Raw genomic sequence first — 21,129 nt, 5'->3', positions numbered from 1 at the left:
TATGGTTGCGAGGCGTGGGCTATGGATAGAGATGTGCGCAGGAGGATGGATGTGCTGGAAATGAGATGTTTGAGGACAATGTGTGGTGTGAGGTGGTTTGATCGAGTAAGTAACGTAAGGGTAAGAGAGATGTGTGGAAATAAAATGAGCGTGGTTGAGAGAGCAGAAGAGGGTGTTTTGAAATGGTTTGGGCACATGGAGAGAATGAGTGAGGAGAGATTGACCAAGAGGATATATGTGTCGGAGGTGGAGGGAACGAGGAGAAGAGGGAGACCAAATTGGAGGTGGAAAGATGGAGTGAAAAAGATTTTGTGTGATCGGGGCCTGAACATGCAGGAGGGTGAAAGGAGGGCAAGAAATAGAGTGAATTGGAGTCATGTGGTATACAGGGGTTGACGTGCTGTCAGTGGATTGAAGCAAGGCATGTGAAGCGTCTGGGGTAAACCATGGAAAGCTGTGTAGGTATGTATATTTGCGTGTGTGGACGTGTGTATGTACATGTGTATGGGGGGGGGGGTTGGGCCATTTCTTTCGTCTGTTTCCTTGCGCTACCTCGCAAACGCGGGAGACAGCGACAAAGTATAAAAAAAAAAAAAAAAAAAAAAAAAAAATATATATATATATTTTGCTTTGTCGCTGTCTCCCGCGTTTGCGAGGTAGCGTAAGGAAACAGACGAAAGAAGTGGCCCAACCCACCCCCATACACATGTATATACATACACGACCACACACGCAAATATACATACCTACACAGCTTTCCATGGTTTACCCCAGACGCTTCACATGCCTTGATTCAATCCACTGACAGCACGTCAACCCCGGTATACCACATCGATCCAATTCACTCTATTCCTTGCCCTCCTTTCACCCTCCTGCATGTTCAGGCCCCGATCACACAAAATCTTTTTCACTCCATCTTTCCACCTCCAATTTGGTCTCCCACTTCTCCTCGTTCCCTCCACCTCCGACACATATATCCTCTTGGTCAATCTTTCCTCACTCATTCTCTCCATGTGCCCAAACCATTTCAAAACACCCTCTTCTGCTCTCTCAACCATGCTCTTTTTATTTCCACACATCTCTCTTACCCTTACGTTACTTACTCGATCAAACCACCTCACACTACACATTGTCCTCAAACATCTCATTTCCAGCACATCCATCCTCCTGCGCACAACTCCATCCATAGCCCACGCCTCGCAACCATACAACATTGTTGGAACCACTATTCCTTCAAACATACCCATTTATGCTTTCCGAGATAATGTTCTCGACTTCCAAACATTCTTCAAGGCTCCCAGGATTTTCGCCCCCTCCCCCACCCTATGATCCACTTCCGCTTCCATGGTTCCGTCCGCTGCCAGATCCACTCCCAGATATCTAAAACACTTTACTTCCTCCAGTTTTTCTCCATTCAAACTTACCTCCCAATTGACTTGACCCTCAACCCTACTGTACCTAATAACCTTGCTCTTATTCACATTTACCCTTAACTGTCTTCTTTCACACACTTTACCAAACTCAGTCACCAGCTTCTGCAGTTTCTCACATGAATCAGCCACCAGCGCTGTATCATCAGCGAACAACAACTGACTCACTTCCCAAGCTCTCTCATCCCCAACAGACTTCATACTTGCCCCTCTTTCCAAAACTCTTGCATTCATCTCCCTAACAACCCCATCCATAAACAAATTAAACAACCATGGAGACATCACACACCCCTGCCGCAAACCTACATTCACTGAGAACCAATCACTTTCCTCTCTTCCTACACGTACACATGCCTTACATCCTCGATAAAAACTTTTCACCGCTTATAACAACTTGCCTCCCACACCATATATTCTTAATACCTTCCACAGAGAATCTCTATCAACTCTATCATATGCCTTCTCCAGATCCATAAATGCTACATACAAATCCATTTGCTTTTCTAAGTATTTCTGACATACATTCTTCAAAGCAAACACCTGATCCACACATCCTCTACCACTTCTGAAACCACACTGCTCTTCCCCAATCTGATGCTCTGTACATGCCTTCACCCTCTCAATCAATACCCTCCCATATAATTTACCAGGAATACTCAAAAAACTTATACCTCTGTAATTTGAGCACTCACTCTTATCCCCTTTCCCTTTGTACAATGGCACTATGCACGCATTCCGCCAATCCTCAGGCACCTCACCATGAGTCATACATACATTAAATAACCTTACCAACCAGTCAACAATACAGTCACCCCCTTTTTTAATAAATTCCACTGCAATACCAACCAAACCTGCTGCCTTGCCGGCTTTCATCTTCCACAAAGCTTTTACTACCTCTTCTCTGTTTACCAAATCATTTTCCCTAACCCTCTCACTTTGCACACCACCTCGACCAAAACACCCTATATCTGCCACTCTATCATCAAACACATTCAACAAACCTTCAAAATACTCACTCCATCTCCTTCTCACATCACCACTACTTGTTATCACCTCCCCATTTGCGCCCTTCACTGAACTTCCCATTTGCTCCCTTGTCTTACGCACTTTATTTACCTCCTTCCAGAACATCTTTTTATTCTCCCTAAAATTTAATGATACTCTCTCACCCCAACTCTCATTTGCCCTCTTTTTCACCTCTTGCACCTTTCTCTTGACCTCCTGTCTCTTTCTTTTATAAATCTCCCACTCAATTGCATTTTTTCCCTGCTAAAATTGTCCAAATGCCTCTCTCTTCTCTTTCACTAATAATCTTACTTCTTCATCCCACCACTCACTACCCTTTCTAATCAACCCACCTCCCACTCTTCTCATGCCACAAGCATCTTTTGCGCAAGCCATCACTGATTCCCTAAATACATCCCATTCCTCCCCCACTCCCCTTACTTCCATTGTTCTCACCTTTTCCCCTTCTGTACTCAGTCTCTCCTGGTACTTCCTCACACAAGTCTCCTTCCCAAGCTCACTTACTCTCACCACCCTCGTCACCCCAACATTCACTCTTTTCTGAAAACCCATACAAATCTTCACCTTAGCCTCCACAAGATTATGATCAGACATCCCTCCAGTTGCACCTCTCAGCACATTAACATCCAAAAGTCTCTCTTTCACGCGCCTGTCGATTAACATGTAATCCAATAACGCTCTCTGGCCATCTCTCCTACTTACATATGTATACTTATGTATATCTCGCTTTTTAAACCAGGTATTCCCAAACACCAGTCCTTTTTTTTCAGCACATAAATCCATAAGCGCTTCACCATTTCCATTTACAACACTGAACACCCCATGTATACCAATTATTCCCTCAACTGCCACATTACTCACCTTTGCATTCAAATCACCCATCACTATAACCCAGTCTCGTGCATCAAAACCACTAACACACTCATTCAGCTGCTCCCAAAACACTTGCCTCTCATGATCTTTCTTCTCACGCCCAGGTGCATATGCACCAATAATCACCCATCTCTCTCCATCAACTTTCAGTTTTACCCATATTAATCAAGAATTTACTTTCTTACATTCTATCACATACTCCCACAACTCCTGTTTCAGGAGTACTGCTGCTCCTTCCCTTGCTCTTGTCCTCTCACTAACCCCTGACTTTACTTCCTAGACATTCCCAAACCACTCTTCCCCTTTACCCTTGAGCTTCGTTTCACTCAGAGCCAAAACATCCAGGTTCCTTTCCTCAAACATACTACCTATCTCTCCTTTTTTCACATCTTGGTTACATCCACATACATTTAGACACCCCACTCTGAGCCTTCGAGGAGGATGAGCACTCCCCGCGTGACTCCTTCTTCTGTTTCCCAGCCTCACATGAAATAGCATTGCTACCCCTTGCTTCAGCAAGGTAGTATCAGGGAAACAGACAAAAAAAGGCAACATTCGTTCACACTCAGTCTCTAGCTGTCATGTGTAATGTTCTGAAACCACAGGTCCCTATACACATCCAGGCCCCACAAATCTTTCCATGGTTTACCCTAGATGTTTCAAATGCCCTGGATCAGTCCACTTACAGCACATCAACCTAGGTATACCACATCATTCTAATTCACTCTATTCCTTTTTTTAATTTGGTTTCTTACCCTCTATACACCACCTCCTTTGTTTCCTGAATTGTGAATCAATTGTCTTAATTATCATGTTTCATTCTCATATCTGTTCCCCAAAGCTGCAAGCTATTACTGGTCTGACGTCTCCCATCCTGACAAGACTTTTTTTTCTCACACCAAGTCTTTCTCTGTATGATCATTTTACACTTCTCGACAGATGGTTATATGAAAAAACATTTAATTCATAACATCCGTTCCTGATGGTTTCATGTATATCATAGCTGAAAAAATATCAGTTGCAGCTTCCAGTGTCTTGTCCTGTGTCCATGGGCATTCAAGTTACTTGCTTGTCTGCAGCAGAGTATTGATAGCAGATTTACTTTACTCAATGTGTTCAACATTTCTCTAAAACAACTACTATTTCATACAACTTTACCATGAAAGATGCAATATCACTTCATACTTTTCCTATTTCTTTTCTTGCACTTTGGTTACCAAGGAGGATTGCTCTGGTCAACAGGCACTGGCACTCCAGTGAACAGAAAACCTTGTTTTCCTTTATATCTTCACAACCACTTGATATTTCAGCAATTCATCAATGGCATATATCACAGTATAACCAGACCAACTCAGCAGAAGAAAACCAGGCATAGGCTTTGAACATCATGAGTATTTACTGTTTCTCTGCACAGCATGATTGCATGTGTCCTGCCCACAACTCTTTGCATAAATCACAAATAAAAATATTGTATGATAGTGATATCTTTCATCTTGACCAATTCAATACACTAAAAGTGAATTATACAGAGTACTACATAAGAAAAATGTTTTAGCAGGAATATGAATTACATAAGAGTACATATCAAGAAAATTGCCGTAAACAAAAATATGGACTGTACAGCAGTGTACACGATAAAAGGTTACCAGTCCAGGGAGGTAAGTGGTCAGTTGTTTCGATCTTAAAATCGTACATCTTACTTGGTGAAAGATACAATTAATTGTATTTTCTTAAAATCTATCTTAACAAAATTCTCCTCAGTTTGTTCTTTCCTTTTACATGGACTAATGGTTATCAGCACATTCAGCAAAAATATAGGAAAATCTTACCTAGCACCCGGAGTTATACCACTTGTTTTCATAACATTTGTTTTTCACTTGATGAATAATAATCTTACCTAGCACCCGGAGTTATACCGCTTGTTTTCATAACATTTGTTTTTCACTTGAGGAATAATAATGTAAACTGTATCTCTTATATATCTTTATACACAATTCTCTTTAGTGGGTTTATGACAAATTCACACACTAATGATGAATCACAGAGCATACAATATAAAGAAAAATACCATTAAAATATGGGCAGAACAAGAGTAAAGTTTGGAACTTTTCCAGTTCAGGAAGGGACATCCAGAACTATAATCTATGTTCAAAACATACACAGCACCCGATTAAGCGGTAAATTGTATTCTTTAAATATTTTTCAAAATATTTCTCTTTAGTAGATTGACTAATCAATGCACTAAAAATAAGTTACAATTCATGAAAAATAATGAAAATGTGAGTGGTACAGTAGACAATTTGCAATTCAGGTAGGTGAGGCAAGGTGAATTACCATATTTCTTTTAAAAATATTTATCTTTTTCAGCAAAAGATATGATAAACTGTATCTTCTTTATACTCCACAGGTATTTTTTTCTATATAGATTTCTTCTGTAGGTTCTTACCTCATGCATGGGATAAAAATGATCCACAAATTCTGAAGGAATACATGTCATACCCTTTACTACCCTATCCCTGAGCTTAAAATAAGTGTGGGTGACAAATGGATACTATATTTCATGCTTAAAAATTTAATTGTTGCCAGTTATCCTATAAATACTAAAATGGAAGGAAGCTTACTGAAGCATGAATCTACTAGTAGCAGCAGGAGGGATATCTGTGCATCTGGCAGCCACAATTATAAACATACAGTTTCACAGAAAGAAATATGATGCAATTCTGATAACAAGTAGTGACTAAGAACACGATAATGATTACAAATTCTGAAGGAATACATGTCAAACCCTTAACTACCCTATCCCTGATCTTAAAATAAGTGTGGGTGACAATTGGATACTATATTTCATGCTCAGAAATTTTTTTGTTGACAGTTACCCTATAAACATTAAAACGGAAGGAAGCTTACTGGAGCATGAATCTAGTAGCAGCAGGAGGGATAGGATTTCTGTGCATCTAGCACCCACAATTATAAACACAGTGTCACAGGAAAAAATATGATGCAATTCTGATAAGTAGTAATTTAGAATACAATAATGATTACTATGATACTTTATTTTGGCCCCTTGATGACAAGTGTCAAAAAAGTCTCAAACTATCATACTGATGAGGAAAGTTACAGGGATTAAAGCTACAAACAAAGTTCAGTTTTTCTTTTTTGATGATCTCTTTCATTTAACATTATACTGAGTTTACAAGAACAAACATTCTTATTATTCTACTTTTTCTTTAAATCTTAAGATTGAGATCATGCAAAATTAGAACAAGCTTAGGCATGAAACAGTTAAAAAGAGGGAGATGATAGCAAAACCTCTATGCAAGCATAAATCAATCTAGTATAACATATATACAGAAAATGGCACTACAAAACCATTACACAAAGAGGTATCCCTAATAATGCTAAACAAAATAGACCAATTAGCTAGCACAGCATATAATAAAAGTACACATGGGTAATGATACATTATGGAGAACCATATATATATATATATATATATATTTTTTTTTTTTTGCTTTGTCGCTGTCTCCCGCGTTTGCGAGGTAGCGCAAGGAAACAGACGAAAGAAATGGCCCAACCCACCCCCATACACATGTATATACATACACGTCCACACACGCAAATATACATACCTACACAGCTTTCCATGGTTTGCCCCAGACGCTTCACATGCCCTGATTCAATCCACTGACAGCACGTCAACCCCGGTATACCACATCGATCCAATTCACTCTATTCCTTGCCCTCCTTTCACCCTCCTGCATGTTCAGGCCCCGATCACACAAAATCTTTTTCACTCCATCTTTCCACTTCCAATTTGGTCTCCCACTTCTCCTTGTTCCCTCCACCTCCGACACATATATCCTCTTGGTCAATCTTTCCTCACTCATTCTCTCCATGTGCCCAAACCATTTCAAAACACCCTCTTCTGCTCTCTCAACCACGCTCTTTTTATTTCCACACATCTCTCTTACCCTTACGTTACTTACTCGATCAAACCACCTCACACCACACATTGTCCTAAAACATCTCATTTCCAGCACATCCATCCTCCTGCGCACAACTCTATCCATAGCCCACGCCTCGCAACCATACAACATTGTTGGAACCACTATTCCTTCAAACATACCCATTTTTGCTTTCCGAGATAATGTTCTCGACTTCCACACATTCTTCAAGGCTCCCAGAATTTTCGCCCCCTCCCCCACCCTATGATTCACTTCCGCTTCCATGGTTCCATCCGCTGCCAGATCCACTCCCAGATATCTAAAACACTTTACTTCCAGTTTTTCTCCATTCAAACTTACCTCCCAATTGACTTGACCCTCAACCCTACTGTACCTAATAACCTTGCTCTTATTCACATTTACTCTTAACTTTCTTCTTTCACACACTTTACCAAACTCAGTCACCAGCTTCTGCAGTTTCTCACATGAATCAGCCACAAGCGCTATATCATCAGCGAACAACAACTGACTCACTTTCCAAACTCTCTCATCCACAACAGACTTCATACTTGCCCCTCTTTCCAAAACTCCTGCATTCACCTCCCTAACAACCCCATCCATAAACAAATTAAACAACCATGGAGACATCACACACCCCTGCCGCAAACCTACATTCACTCAGAACCAATCACTTTCCTCTCTTCCTACACGTACACATGCCTTCCATCCTCGATAAAAACTTTTCACTGCTTCTAACAACTTGCCTCCCACACCATATATTCTTGATACCTTCCACAGAGCATCTCTATCAACTCTATATATTTCATCTATCTAATTATCCTTAACCACTGTCTCCCACGTTAGCGAGGTAGCATGAGGAAACAGACAAGGAATGGTCCAACCAACCCACGCATGCACATATACATTTCAACGTATACATACATATACATACAGAGGCATATGCATATATATACACGTACATACATATCCATACTTGCTGCTTTCATCCATTCCGCCATCACTCCATCAAACACAAAATAGCATCCTCTCCCTCCAGCAAGGCAGTGCCGGGAACAGACAAAAAGGCCACATTCATTCACACTCAGTCTCTAGCTCTCGTGTAATGCACTGAAACCACGGCTCCTTATCCACATCCAAACCCCACAAAACTTTCCATGGTTCACCCCAGACGTTTCACATGCCCTGGTTCAATCTACTGACAGCACGATCACCCAAGTATAGCACATTGTTCCAATTCACTCTATTCCTTGCACACCTTTCACCCTCCTGTGAGCTGTGTTCAGACCCCGATCACTCAAAATCTTTTTCACTCTATCCTTCCACCTCCAATTTGGTCTTCTGCTTCTCCATCTTCCCTCCATCACTGACATCCAAGTATAGCATATTGTTCCAATTCACTCTATTCCTTGCACACCTTTCACCCTCCTGTGAGCTGTGTGCTCCTGTGTGTTCAGACCCCGATTGCTCAAAATGTTTTCCACGCTATCCTTCCACCTCCAATTTGGTCTCCTGCTTCTCCGTCTTCCCTCCACCACTGACACATATATCCTCTTTGTCAATTTTTCCTCACTCATTCTCTCCATGTGTCCAAACACACCCTCTTCTGCTCTCTCAATCACACACTTTTTATTACCACACATCTCTCTTACCCTTTCATTACTTAATCAAACCACCTCACACCACATACTGTCCTCAAACATTCGATTTCCAACACATCCACCCTTCTCCCTACAACCCTATTTATAGCCCATGCCTCACAACCATATGACATTGTTGGAACCACCACTCCTTCAAACTTACCCATTTTTGCTTTCCGAGAAAACGTTCTCACCTTCCACACATTCTCCAACGCTCCCAGAACCTTTGTCCTCTCCCCACCCTGTGAATCACTTCCACTTCCATGGCTCCATCCACTGATAAATCCACTCCCAGATATATAAAACACTTCACTTCCTCCAGTTGTTCTCCATTCAAACTTACCTCCCAATTAACTTGTCCCTGAACCCTACTGAACCTAATAACCTTGCTCTTATTCACATTTACTCTCAACTTTCTTCTTTCACACACTCTACTTCTGCAGTTTCTCACCTAAATCAGCCACCAGCGCTGTATCATCAGTGAACAACTGACTCACTTCCCACGCCCTCATCCACAACAGACAGCATACTTGCCCCTCTTTCCAAAACTCTTGCATTCACCTCCCTAACAACCCCATCCATAAACATATTAAACAACCATGGAGACAACACGCACCCCTGCTGCAAACCGACATTCAATGGGAACCAATCACTTTCCTCTCTTCCTACTCATACACATGCCTTACATCCTTGGTAAAAACTTTTCAGTGCTTCTAGCAACTTACCTCCCATATCATATACTCTTAAAACCTTCCACAAAGTATCTCTATCCACCCTATCAAATGCCTTCTCCAGATCCATAAATGCTACATACAAATCCATCTGTTTTTCTAGGTATTTCTCACATACATTCTTCAAAGCAAACACCTGATTCACACATCCACACTTCTGAAACCACACTACTCTTCCCCAATCTGATGCTCTGTACATGCCTTTTCCCTGTAATAATTTCATATGCAAAGACCAGCATGGATTTGTATTAGTTCACTACAATGATAAATATAACATTAGAATATGAAGGAGGATAATGCACAGAGTTTTCTAGATTTTCCTAAAGCATTTGAAAAAGTAAAATATGAAGTGTTATGACTGAAAATGATGTGATAAAACATAAAAAGAAAATTTGGAAAGTAGATTACAAGTCTTTAATCCTTAACCTGCTCCCATCCTCTTCTGACAACAATTATAAGACTGCTTCCATTGTTGCATGACAATCTAAAGCTTCCCATCTCCATTTTAAATTCCAGCAGGCTTCCTTCTATCAATTGCCCATGTCACTAAAAGCCAACTGCCACAACTGGTAAAATATCATGCATCTCAGTAGTCACCCAAAGAAAGTCAGAATGCATACACATATGTCATCTGGGCAAAATGCAAGATGTTAGTACTTACTGTTGCAGTTAGTCTTAGAATAAAAGATACAATTTCTGGAGTATTTATGTAGATATTTTAGCTTATATAAGGTTACCTGTTCACTTATTTACAGTAACAAAGTTGTGTAAACAACACATAAACATGTGAAAACGTGTAATGTATAAAACATAAAATATGGATAAGATACGCAAAAACAAGTATATTGATATGATGACCACACTTGTCTTTGATGATAGTTATGCAGGTGAAATTGCAATTCAGAATTAGTTCATATAATTTTATGTAACGTAATTTTTCAAAACATGCTAAACTACATGCTTTACCAAGACAATCTGCATCATCAAGAGCAAACAATTCATAAAGTTTTTAAATCCCAACACCAACAAACAGACTCCATTTTGTTTGTGCCATGGTGAGGTATACAGTTGCCATGGCAGTACCAAGACAGAGTCTGTGTGTTGGTGTTGGGATTTGAAAACTTTATAAATTGTTGGCACCATATGAGGTGGATTGTCTCTATGAAACATGTAGAGCAGAATGTATTGAAAAATTACAGACTTAATAAAATCATTGCGACTCCTATCGAACTGTGATTTCACCTTCATAAAAACATGTATATGTAGTGTGAAATCACATCTTCAAAAGAAACCATAAATTGTGCAATGTATTACGAAAATACAGAATGCAATCGCTTATGGGAAAAATAATGATTATTACAAATTGTACTTACATAGATAAGGAGCATCAATGTCACTATACCATCCCAAATCCAAACAACCTCCCATTGCAACAGAGAAAAGTATTTTAGTTTTTTGTATTTTCTTTCATTTTTCAGTTTTTTGTATTTTCTTTCATTAAGTACATAAACATATTCAGTAAGGAAAAAAGACTTCTGAATCCCCCTAACATATAGGAATGGACCTTGGAAGCATTATTTCCATTTACAGGTCAGCCAACTGAAAATTCTGGGGTGACATCCAGCGACAAAGAAGTCAAATCAGGTGTACTACAAGAAATGTTATTTGCTTCAATAATTTTTGTAATCATAATTTCACAATTAGATATGGATGAAAGAGAGACAATAATCAAGTATACTACAGATGATGAAAGAAAGCACAAAAGCATGGAAAGAAAAAAGCACAAAAAAAATTACCGAGACCTGACATTATCTACAAATGGGTGGAAGAGAGCCTAAAGGTATTCAATGAGGATATATCATAGCAAATATAGAATTATTAGGATAGGACAGAAAGAATACTACCCACTTGTCTCATGCATGTCATTGAAGGCAACTAAGAGGGGCAGGTGGGAGGGGCCTTTTTTTTACTTCAATTTCTAAAAGATGGAACAAAAGAGTGAAGCAAGGACTCATCCTCCTTAAAGGATCTGGCTGGGGTGTCTGAATGTGTGTGGATATAACCAGGATAAGAAGAAAGGAGTGATAGATAGCATATTTGAGGAAAGGAACCTGGATGTTTAAGCTCTGAGTGAACCAAAGCTCAAGGGTGCAGAAATGAATGGTTTGGGAATGTCTTAGGGGTAAAAAGAGGGGTTAGTGTGAAAGCAAAAGCTAAGGATGGGGCAGCACTACTGCTGACAGAGTTGTGGGAATGTGTGAAAGAGTTCAAGGAAGTGATTTCCAGATTGATGTGGGTAAAAATGAAAGAGAGTTACCAGAGATGGGTGATCATAAGTGTTTATGCATCCGGCCAAGAGAAAATGAAGAAAGGAGAATGTTTTGTAAGCAGCCGAGTGGGTGAACATATTAAGACTTTTGATGCAAGAGACCAAGTATGTGATGGAGGTTTTACATATAAAAATGAGTGACGTGACAATTGAGAGTACAATTGGGGAGCATGGAGTATTCAGTGCGGTAAAAAGAAATGGTGAACAGCTTGTTGAGAAGTGTGATGAAAAAAAAGAATGGTGACTGGGAAAATTTGGCTTAAAATTTGGTGAGAATGAAAGATGATCAGCGAGCATTATTAGATTACATACTAATTGACAGGCATGCCTGAAGGAAATGTGTGGATGTAAAAGTGCTGAGAATGACAACTGGTGGGATCTCGGGTCACTCCCTGGTGGAAGGAAGGATGAAGATTTCTTAAGGTTTTCAGATAAAAGGAAATGATGTGTGACAGAAGAGGGTGGTGGAAGTTAAAAAAACAACAACAAAATGGAAACATCAGTGAAGGGGGCAAATGGGGAAGAGGGAACAAGCAGTGATAAGCTGAAGTGAGTACTTTGAAGGACTGTTAAATCTCTGGTGGCAGCAGATGTACGGTATTTGGATCAAGGAGTTAAGCGATATGAAAGTCATGGCATGTGGAGTGGAAATGAAAGAAGAGGTGGTGACAGCCATGTGTAAAATGAAAATGTGGCAAGGTAACAGGACTGTTTGGTATCGCAGAATTCGTTGTGTGTGTGTGTGTGTGTGTGTGTGTGTGTGTGTGTGTGTGTGTGTGTGTGTGTGTGTGTGTGTGTGTGTGTGTTGACTGATTTGTAAGGATTTTCAATATACGTATGGATCATGGTGAGGTGCCTCAAGATTGGCAGAATGCACATATAGTGCCATTGTATAACAGTAAAGGAGAGAAAGGTGAGCGTTCGAATTACAGAGGTATAACTTTGTTGGTATGTACCTGTGAAGTTGCATGGAAAAGTAGTGATTGAGAGGATGGTGGTATGCACAGAGCATCAGATTGGGGTGGAACATAGAGCATCAGATTAGGGAGGAACAAAGTGGTTTTGGGAGTGATACAGGGTGTATGGATCAGGTGTTTGCTGTGAAGAAAGTGTGTAAGAAATACTGAGAGAGAAAAAGGAGGATCTGTACATGGCATATGTGGATCCAGAGAATGCATATTATAGCACTGCTAGAGATGTTTTGTGGAAGGTGTATGATTTGGGAGAAAAGCTATAAGAAACAGTAAAGAGTTGTTGTCAGAAAAGTACAGCATGTGTACATGCAGTTGGAGGGGAGGGTGAATGGTTCCAAGTGATGATGGGCCTGCAGCACAGGTGGGTGATGTCACCATGGATGTTTAACTTGTTTACAGATGGAATGGAGAGGGAGATAGATATGTGGGTCCTGGAGAAAGATACATGGGTCCTGGGGAAAGAGGTATGTAATCAGTCAGTTGTGGTGAAGGGGCCTAGAAAGTTAGTCAGCTGTTTGCTGATGAAAAAACACAGGTGGCAGATTCTGTTGAGAAACTGAAGAACCTGGTGGCTGAGTTTGAGAGAATGTGCAAACATAAAAAGCTAAAAGTAAATGAGAATAAAAGCAAGGTTATTAAGGTTCAGAGTGAATGTGGTGGAAATTAAATGTTTGAGGACAATATGTGGGGTGAGGAGGGTTAATCAAGTAATGTTAGGGGAAGAGAGGTGCGGTAATAAGGAGTTTAGTTGAGAGTCGTGAAAGGTGAGTGCTGAAAAGGTTTGGAAATACGAAGAATGGCTGAGGAGAGGTTGACAAAGAGGATATAAGCCAGAAGTGGAAGGGACATAAAGGGGGAGACCAAACTGCTGGTGGAAGGAAAAACTAATAAGATTTTCTGTACCTAGGGCTTGACCATGCAGGAGGGTGAAAGGCATGTACAGGGTAGAGTAATTTGGAGTGATGTGGTATACATGGAACAACATGCATTCAATGGACTAAATCAGGGTATATGAAACAGGTGGAGGAAGCCACAGAAAGGTCTGTAAGACCTGCTTGTGGATAGGTGGCTGTGGTTTTGGTGCATTACACATAACAGCAAGAGAAAGGATGTGAGCAAATGAGGCTTTCTGTTCATCTGTTCCTTACATTATTTCCCTACAGGGAAAAAAATAGATGTAGAAAATCTTAAAGTCCTAGGTATTACTGCAAGTGAAAAACTTTAAGTCAAGGAATTTGTACAATAATAAGACAGTGCTCTCAAGCAAAATAATGAGTGGTACAATAATGAGATCTTTCACATGAGACAGGAAGCTAATGATGAAAACGTTCAATCACATAAGAAGCCGTATGGTTACCAGTTGAAAAGATGGAAAAAATAGATACACTTCACAAGCAAAACTGGCTGTCTAGAGGATGTAAACAACCACTAGAGGTTGAAAGAACTTGACTTCTGCAGTCTAGAAAGAAGGGAGAGATACAAGGTAATATTTGCAGAGTAGTAAACAAAAGGCATAAGGAGTAACATTTTAAATCTGAAACCATTTCAGAAAAAAAAGCAAAATCATGCGTCTTGCAAAAAAAAGCTCAAAAGATTGCTTATGCGACACCAGAAGAAATAAGAAACATACAAGGAGTACCTACAGAAACATTTATAAGAAAAACAGACTCATGGCTGAAGTCTGTCCTAGATGAACCTTGGGTATATTAACTACACAAGAGGAATGGTGGCAATAAGAAACAGTAAAATTTAACAAGCAAGACTTGCAGCACATGCTTTGCACTAGCCCTGCCATGGGCAGAATCTTATCAGAGATACTCATAGGTACATAGGAGGACTCTCTCTTTGGCCCTTTACTCTCCCAATGACCCCAGAAGCTGGTGTGGTAAGGGGTTTATAATGTTAGGAGCAGTGAAGAATTCCATTTCTTGTTATAAAGTTCTGTATTTTTCCTTTCCTTATAAAGTATGTTCAAGAAAAAGCTTTATGACTCTTAAGTATTATATTTCATCATACCAAGTTGTTACTTACAAATTTTGACAGTTCCAACTAGTTCACAAAAAAAAAAGTGGAATTTATGGACAGCATTCTGGGGAAGAAGGAAGGTAATCTCCTGTGGTGCCTGTCTGCCTCTGCTTGTGTGCCTGGTTTATGTACTCAGGGAGACAGTTCTCTCTGCCTGGTCAAGAAAACTGTAGAGTTGGGGCAATGAAATCATCCATATTTTTACCATACCACCACCTTTTTCTCTCATTTTCTGATAATATATCTCTAACAAAATGCTTGAATACCTGGTAAGTACCTGGTAGGTCTAGTTAACTCTGGATTCACACCAGCACTTCTGTAGCAGTCTAAATACCAGGCATCAAAAATTCCTACTTATCCTGGTTTTACAAGAAGCATTCCCATATGACACTACATACGCACTGTACTGTGATGGCCAAACCAAATGCAGGATCCTTCAGTGCTTGATTAAGTTACTGTTTAACTTTAGTCAAGTGAAAAGATGGAGACAATCAAGAACCAATAATAGGAGAATACGCTGTATATAACACCCTATTTAATGAAGAAAACAACATTCACATGAATATAAGCAGAAAAAATACACAAACAATGAAAAAACTTCAAATCAGGCCACCCTGGATTAGTTAAGAAATAAATAACTTCACATATCATGAATCTCCCAAGTTATGAATCACTATATTTATCTGAAAACATCGGATATGAAATCTGTGCATTTTTCATTATATGCCATGTGTCCCTCTAATGTGCACAAGTGAGGCTGTGGTTAGTTTAAACAGCTCTTACAAATCATAAGTCCTTCTACACCACCATTTGCATGTCTGGAATAGAAATTACACTAAAAGCATTCACCAGTACTTTCAAGCTTGGGGAATGCATAGACTAAAAACCAATTCACTTGTCTCTTACCTTTTTCACTCTCTTCACTGGATTCAATAGAAATGCAAGGAACTTGTTGGGAAGGAGATCCACTCCTTGCTTTCATCACAGATTCATCTTTAGGGGACCCTGAATTTTGAAAGAGCAAGCAATAAATACAAAATCAAGCCATACAACACAAGTATAGTTTTTACATAACTGTAATCCCCTCAGAACTATATTCCAGTGGGTAGATCATGAAACTATCACGAAATTTTGTAGCTGAAAAATAAGCAGCTGTCCATCTCATTCACTATGGGAGAGAGAATGAGAGAGAGAAGACAAACTAGTGTTGCTTTCACTTATTGATTAAGTGGGGTCACTGCAGCTTACATATACTACTAAAAAGGTATATTTTCTTTCTCCCGGCAAAAGCCTTATTGTTGAACACATATCAAGACATTCAATTACATATGAAGCTGGTAAAAACGAATATTGCTACGACATTTCTCTCCTCAACTTGTTGAAGGCCACAGTCCAGAGATCTATGTAGCCAATATATTCTGACAGATTTAGCAAACTTTGTAGTACTTGTCCAGATTCTTTCTAAATTTCTGAATTAAAAAGTCCACTACGTTCTTATTGTATCAAACTATTTTGGGTCCTGGATGTCATATCATCTTCATTTACGAGACTTGTTACACCTTTCAATACCAATGTCAATACTACTAAGCTCGCTATCCCCTTTCTATACAAGTGGTAATATTTAGTCTTCCATGGCTGCCATGCCAAAACAAAACTATCTGCAAGTGCAGATTAGAAGCACTGCCTTCTGGGAATTTACAGGTATAAATTACCTTATTTCTTGCCATATAAGAGGCACTTTTTTCCAAAAATGTCTCCAAAAAACACCCTTTACCTTATATGTTAATGGTTAGGGCTAAACTATGGTTAGACCTAGACCTAAATTTATATATCAATGATGACACCTAAACTGAAACCCAAATTACAAATTACCACATAAAAAAGTTATTGAAATTTAAATATAAACGTTAAAAGTCAATAAAACCATCAAATTGGTTCATCTCCTTATTTGGTGTTACCAGACTGCCTGCATGAGGTTAAACCATGAGTGAAAAGTCACCCTTGGCAAAGATGTCTCACACGAAGCAGAGTCTCGTCAAAGAACTCCTTTTAAAGGAGTTCATTATTTCCCTATAACTGGAAGTATTGCACCCTTGGAGCTGCAAAAGCTCCAGGAAATGAAGTCCTGGAGTACTCCAAGAGCATTTCATGAAATAGGTCAATGGGAAATAAATAAATAATATCTTTATTTCCTAATACTTAATAACTTTACCATCATCTTGTATATATTACTTTCTCCTCCATTCATATCATATATTTTTTATAAAAAACAAACAAACCCTCAATGACTTTCTAAATAAACATTAGAGCAAAATCAGAGATAATCCTCAAAACTAAGACAGCCATTTGCAGACTGGTGTGTGATGGTTTTCACTGATGAAAGAAGATATGCATCAAAGACTCTTCTTACCTCAACTAAAGTTCCCTTACTTTCTTAACTTCATGAATTTGTAGTTGAATAAAACCTTATTGTTTTCCATTAATCTTTTGTAAATTCATAGGTATGGGAGAAAGAATTCTACCTCCATATTCCCTGTGTCTCAGAAGATGACTAAAAGTGGCAGAAGTGGGGGGCTGGAAACCCTTCCTTTCTTCTATTTCCATTTCTAAATAAGGAAACAGAAGGAGCCAAAAGGGAAGTACTTATTCTCCTTGAAGACTCAGATTGGAGTGTCTAAATATGTGTGTATGTAACCAAAATGAGAACTTTGACATCCTCTCACCTCCAAGCTGAAATCCTCTACCTCGGGGATTTCAACACTCACCATATGGATGGTGAAGGGATTAAAGCCCTCAAGTTTTCCATTCTCAATGATTTAGTGCAAATTATCTCCCACCTTATGAATATTCCTGACCGCTCTGACCACTCTCCTGATATTCTGGATTTGCTTTTCACCTCCAGGCCAACCTGCTGTAAATACAAGATCTTGCCCCCAATTGGTTCATCTTTTTTCTCTCTCAATTTTTTATTTTTGTTGTGACGGTACAAACAGCTGAGGCCCTAATCAAGGCCATCCCATTAACACTACACACATATATATTTATATGAAAATATTTTTCATTTATATCTTATCATACTTAGTCGCTGTCTCCCATGTTAGCGAGGTAGTGCAAGGAGACAGGCAAAAGAATGGCCCAAACAACCCACATACACATGTATATACATATATGCCCAAACACGAACATATACATACCTATACATTTCAACGTATAAATACATATACATACACAGAAATATACATATATACAAATGTACATATGCAGGCTTGCTGTCTTCATCCATTCCCGTCACCACCCTCCCACACATGAAATGGCACCCCCTCCCCCTGCACACATGCGCGAGGTAGCGTTTTTAGTTTCCTTAAAGAAGGAATTGAGGAGGGGACCAAGTGAGGATATTTCCTCAAAGGCTTAAACCTCTGTTCTTAATGCTACCTCACTAATGTGGAAAATGGCAAATATGAAAAAAAAAATGAAATGTACAGGTATGTATATGTGAGTGTGTGGGCATTTATGTATATACATGTGTATGTGGGCGGGTTGGGCTGTTCTTTTAACTGATTCCTTATGCTGCCTCGCTAACACGGGAGACAGCAACAAAGTATAATAATATTATTTTTTTTTTATTACACTTTGTCGCTGTCTCCCGCGTTTGCGGGGTAGCGCAAGGAAACAGATGAAAGAAATGGCCCAACCTTCCCCATACACATGTATATACATACGTCCACACATGCAAATATACATACCTACACAGCTTTCCATGGTTTACCCCAGACGCTTCACATGCCTTGATTCAATCCACTGACAGCACGTCAACCCCGGTATACCACATCGCTCCAATTCACTCTATTCCTTGCCCTCCTTTCACCCTCCTGCATGTTCAGGCCCCGATCACACGAAATCTTTTTCACTCCATCTTTCCACCTCCAATTTGGTCTCCCTCTTCTCCTCGTTCCCTCCACCTCCGACACATATATCCTCTTGGTCAATCTTTCCTCACTCATTCTCTCCATGTGCCCAAACCACTTCAAAACACCCTCTTCTGCTCTCTCAACCACGCTCTTTTTATTTCCACACATCTCTCTTACCCTTACGTTACTCACTCGATCAAACCACCTCACACCACACATTGTCCTCAAACATCTCATTTCCAGCACATCCATCCTCCTGCGCACAACTCTATCCATAGCCCACGCCTCGCAACCATACAACATTGTTGGAACCACTATTCCTTCAAACATACCCATTTTTGCTTTCCGAGATAATGTTCTCGACTTCCACACATTCTTCAAGGCCCCCAGAATTTTCGCCCCCTCCCCCACCCTATGATCCACTTCCGCTTCCATGGTTCCATCCGCTGCCAGATCCACTCCCAGATATCTAAAACACTTCACTTCCTCCAGTTTTTCTCCATTCAAACTCACCTCCCAATTGACTTGACCCTCAACCCTACTGTACCTAATAACCTTGCTCTTATTCACATTTACTCTTAACTTTCTTCTTCCACACACTTTACCAAACTCAGTCACCAGCTTCTGCAGTTTCTCACATGAATCAGCCACCAGCGCTGTATCATCAGCGAACAACAACTGACTCACTTCCCAAGCTCTCTCATCCCCAACAGACTTCATACTTGCCCCTCTTTCCAAAAGTCTTGCATTTACCTCCCTAACAACCCCATCCATAAACAAATTAAACAACCATGGAGACATCACACACCCCTGCCGCAAACCTACATTCACTGAGAACCAATCACTTTCCTCTCTTCCTACACGTACACATGCCTTACATCCTCGATAAAAACTTTTCACTGCTTATAACAACTTTCCTCCCACACCATATATTCTTAAATACCTTCCACAGAGCATCTCTATCAACTCTATCATATGCCTTCTCCAGATCCATAAATGCTACATACAAATCCATTTGCTTTTCTAAGTATTTCTGACATACATTCTTCAAAGCAAACACCTGATCCACACATCCTCTACCACTTCTGAAACCACACTGCTCTTCCCCAATCTGATGCTCTGTACATGCCTTCACCCTCTCAATCAATACCCTCCCATATAATTTACCAGGAATACTCAACAAACTTATACCTCTGTAATTTGAGCACTCACTCTTATCCCCTTTGCCTTTGTACAATGGCACTATGCACGCATTCCGCCAATCCTCAGGCACCTCACCATGAGTCATACATACATTAAATAACCTTACCAACCAGTCAACAATACAGTCACCCCCTTTTTTAATAAATTCCACTGCAATACCATCCAAACCTGCTGCCTTGCCGGCTTTCATCTTCCGCAAAGCTTTCACTACCTCTTCTCTGTTTACCAAATCATTTTCCCTAACCCTCTCACTTTGCACACCACCTCGACCAAAACACCCTATATCTGCCACTCTATCATCAAACACATTCAACAAACCTTCAAAATACTCACTCCATCTCCTTCTCACATCACCACTACTCGTGGGAGTTAAGTTACTAGAAGCAGTGAAAAGTTTTTACCAAGGATGTAAGGCATGTGTACAAGTAGGAAGAGAGGAAAGTGATTGGTTCCCAGGGAATGTCGGTCTGCTGGACAGGTGTGATGTCTCCATGGTTGTTTAATTTATTTATGGATGGGGTGGTTAGGGAGGTGAATGCAAGAGTTTTGGAGAGAGGGGCAAGTATGCAGTCTGTTGTGGGTGAAAGGGTTTGGGAAGTGAGTCAGTAGTTCGCTGATGATGCAGCACTGGTGACTGATTCGGGTGAGAAACTGCAGAAGCTGGTGACTGAGTTTTGTAAAGCGTGTGAAAGAAGAAAGCAGAGAGTAAATGTGAATAAGACCAATGTTATTATGTTCAGTAGGGTTGAGGGCCAAGTTAATTTGGAGGTAAGTTTGACTGGAGAAAAACTGGAGAAAGTGAAGTGTTTTAGATATCTGGGAGTGGACTTAGCAGTGGATGGAACCATGGAAGCGGAAGTGAGTCACAGGGTGGGGGAGGGGGCAAAGTTTCTGAGGTGATGAAAAATATGTGGAAGGCAAGAACGTTATTTCGGAAAGCAAAAAGGGGTTGTGTTCGAAGGAATTGTGGTTCCAACAATGTTATATGGTTGTGAGGCATGGGCTATAGATAGAGTTGTATGGAG

At 40.0% G+C, this 21,129-nt stretch overlaps 1 protein-coding gene across 1 annotated transcript in view; it reads right to left on the bottom strand.

Moving 5' to 3' along the window:
* The window catches only part of LOC139767104 (uncharacterized), a 415,796-nt gene that overhangs the window by 351,263 nt on the left and 43,404 nt on the right, over positions 1-21,129 (bottom strand). Inside the window, 1 exon segment of the mRNA XM_071696092.1 lies at positions 15,897-15,995. Coding sequence (XP_071552193.1) covers positions 15,897-15,995 — 99 coding nt within the window.

The sequence above is a fragment of the Panulirus ornatus genome, chromosome 4, assembly GCF_036320965.1.
Source record: "Panulirus ornatus isolate Po-2019 chromosome 4, ASM3632096v1, whole genome shotgun sequence".
Classification (NCBI taxonomy): domain Eukaryota; kingdom Metazoa; phylum Arthropoda; class Malacostraca; order Decapoda; family Palinuridae; genus Panulirus; species Panulirus ornatus.
This window is presented reverse-complemented; position numbering and strand designations above follow the sequence as displayed.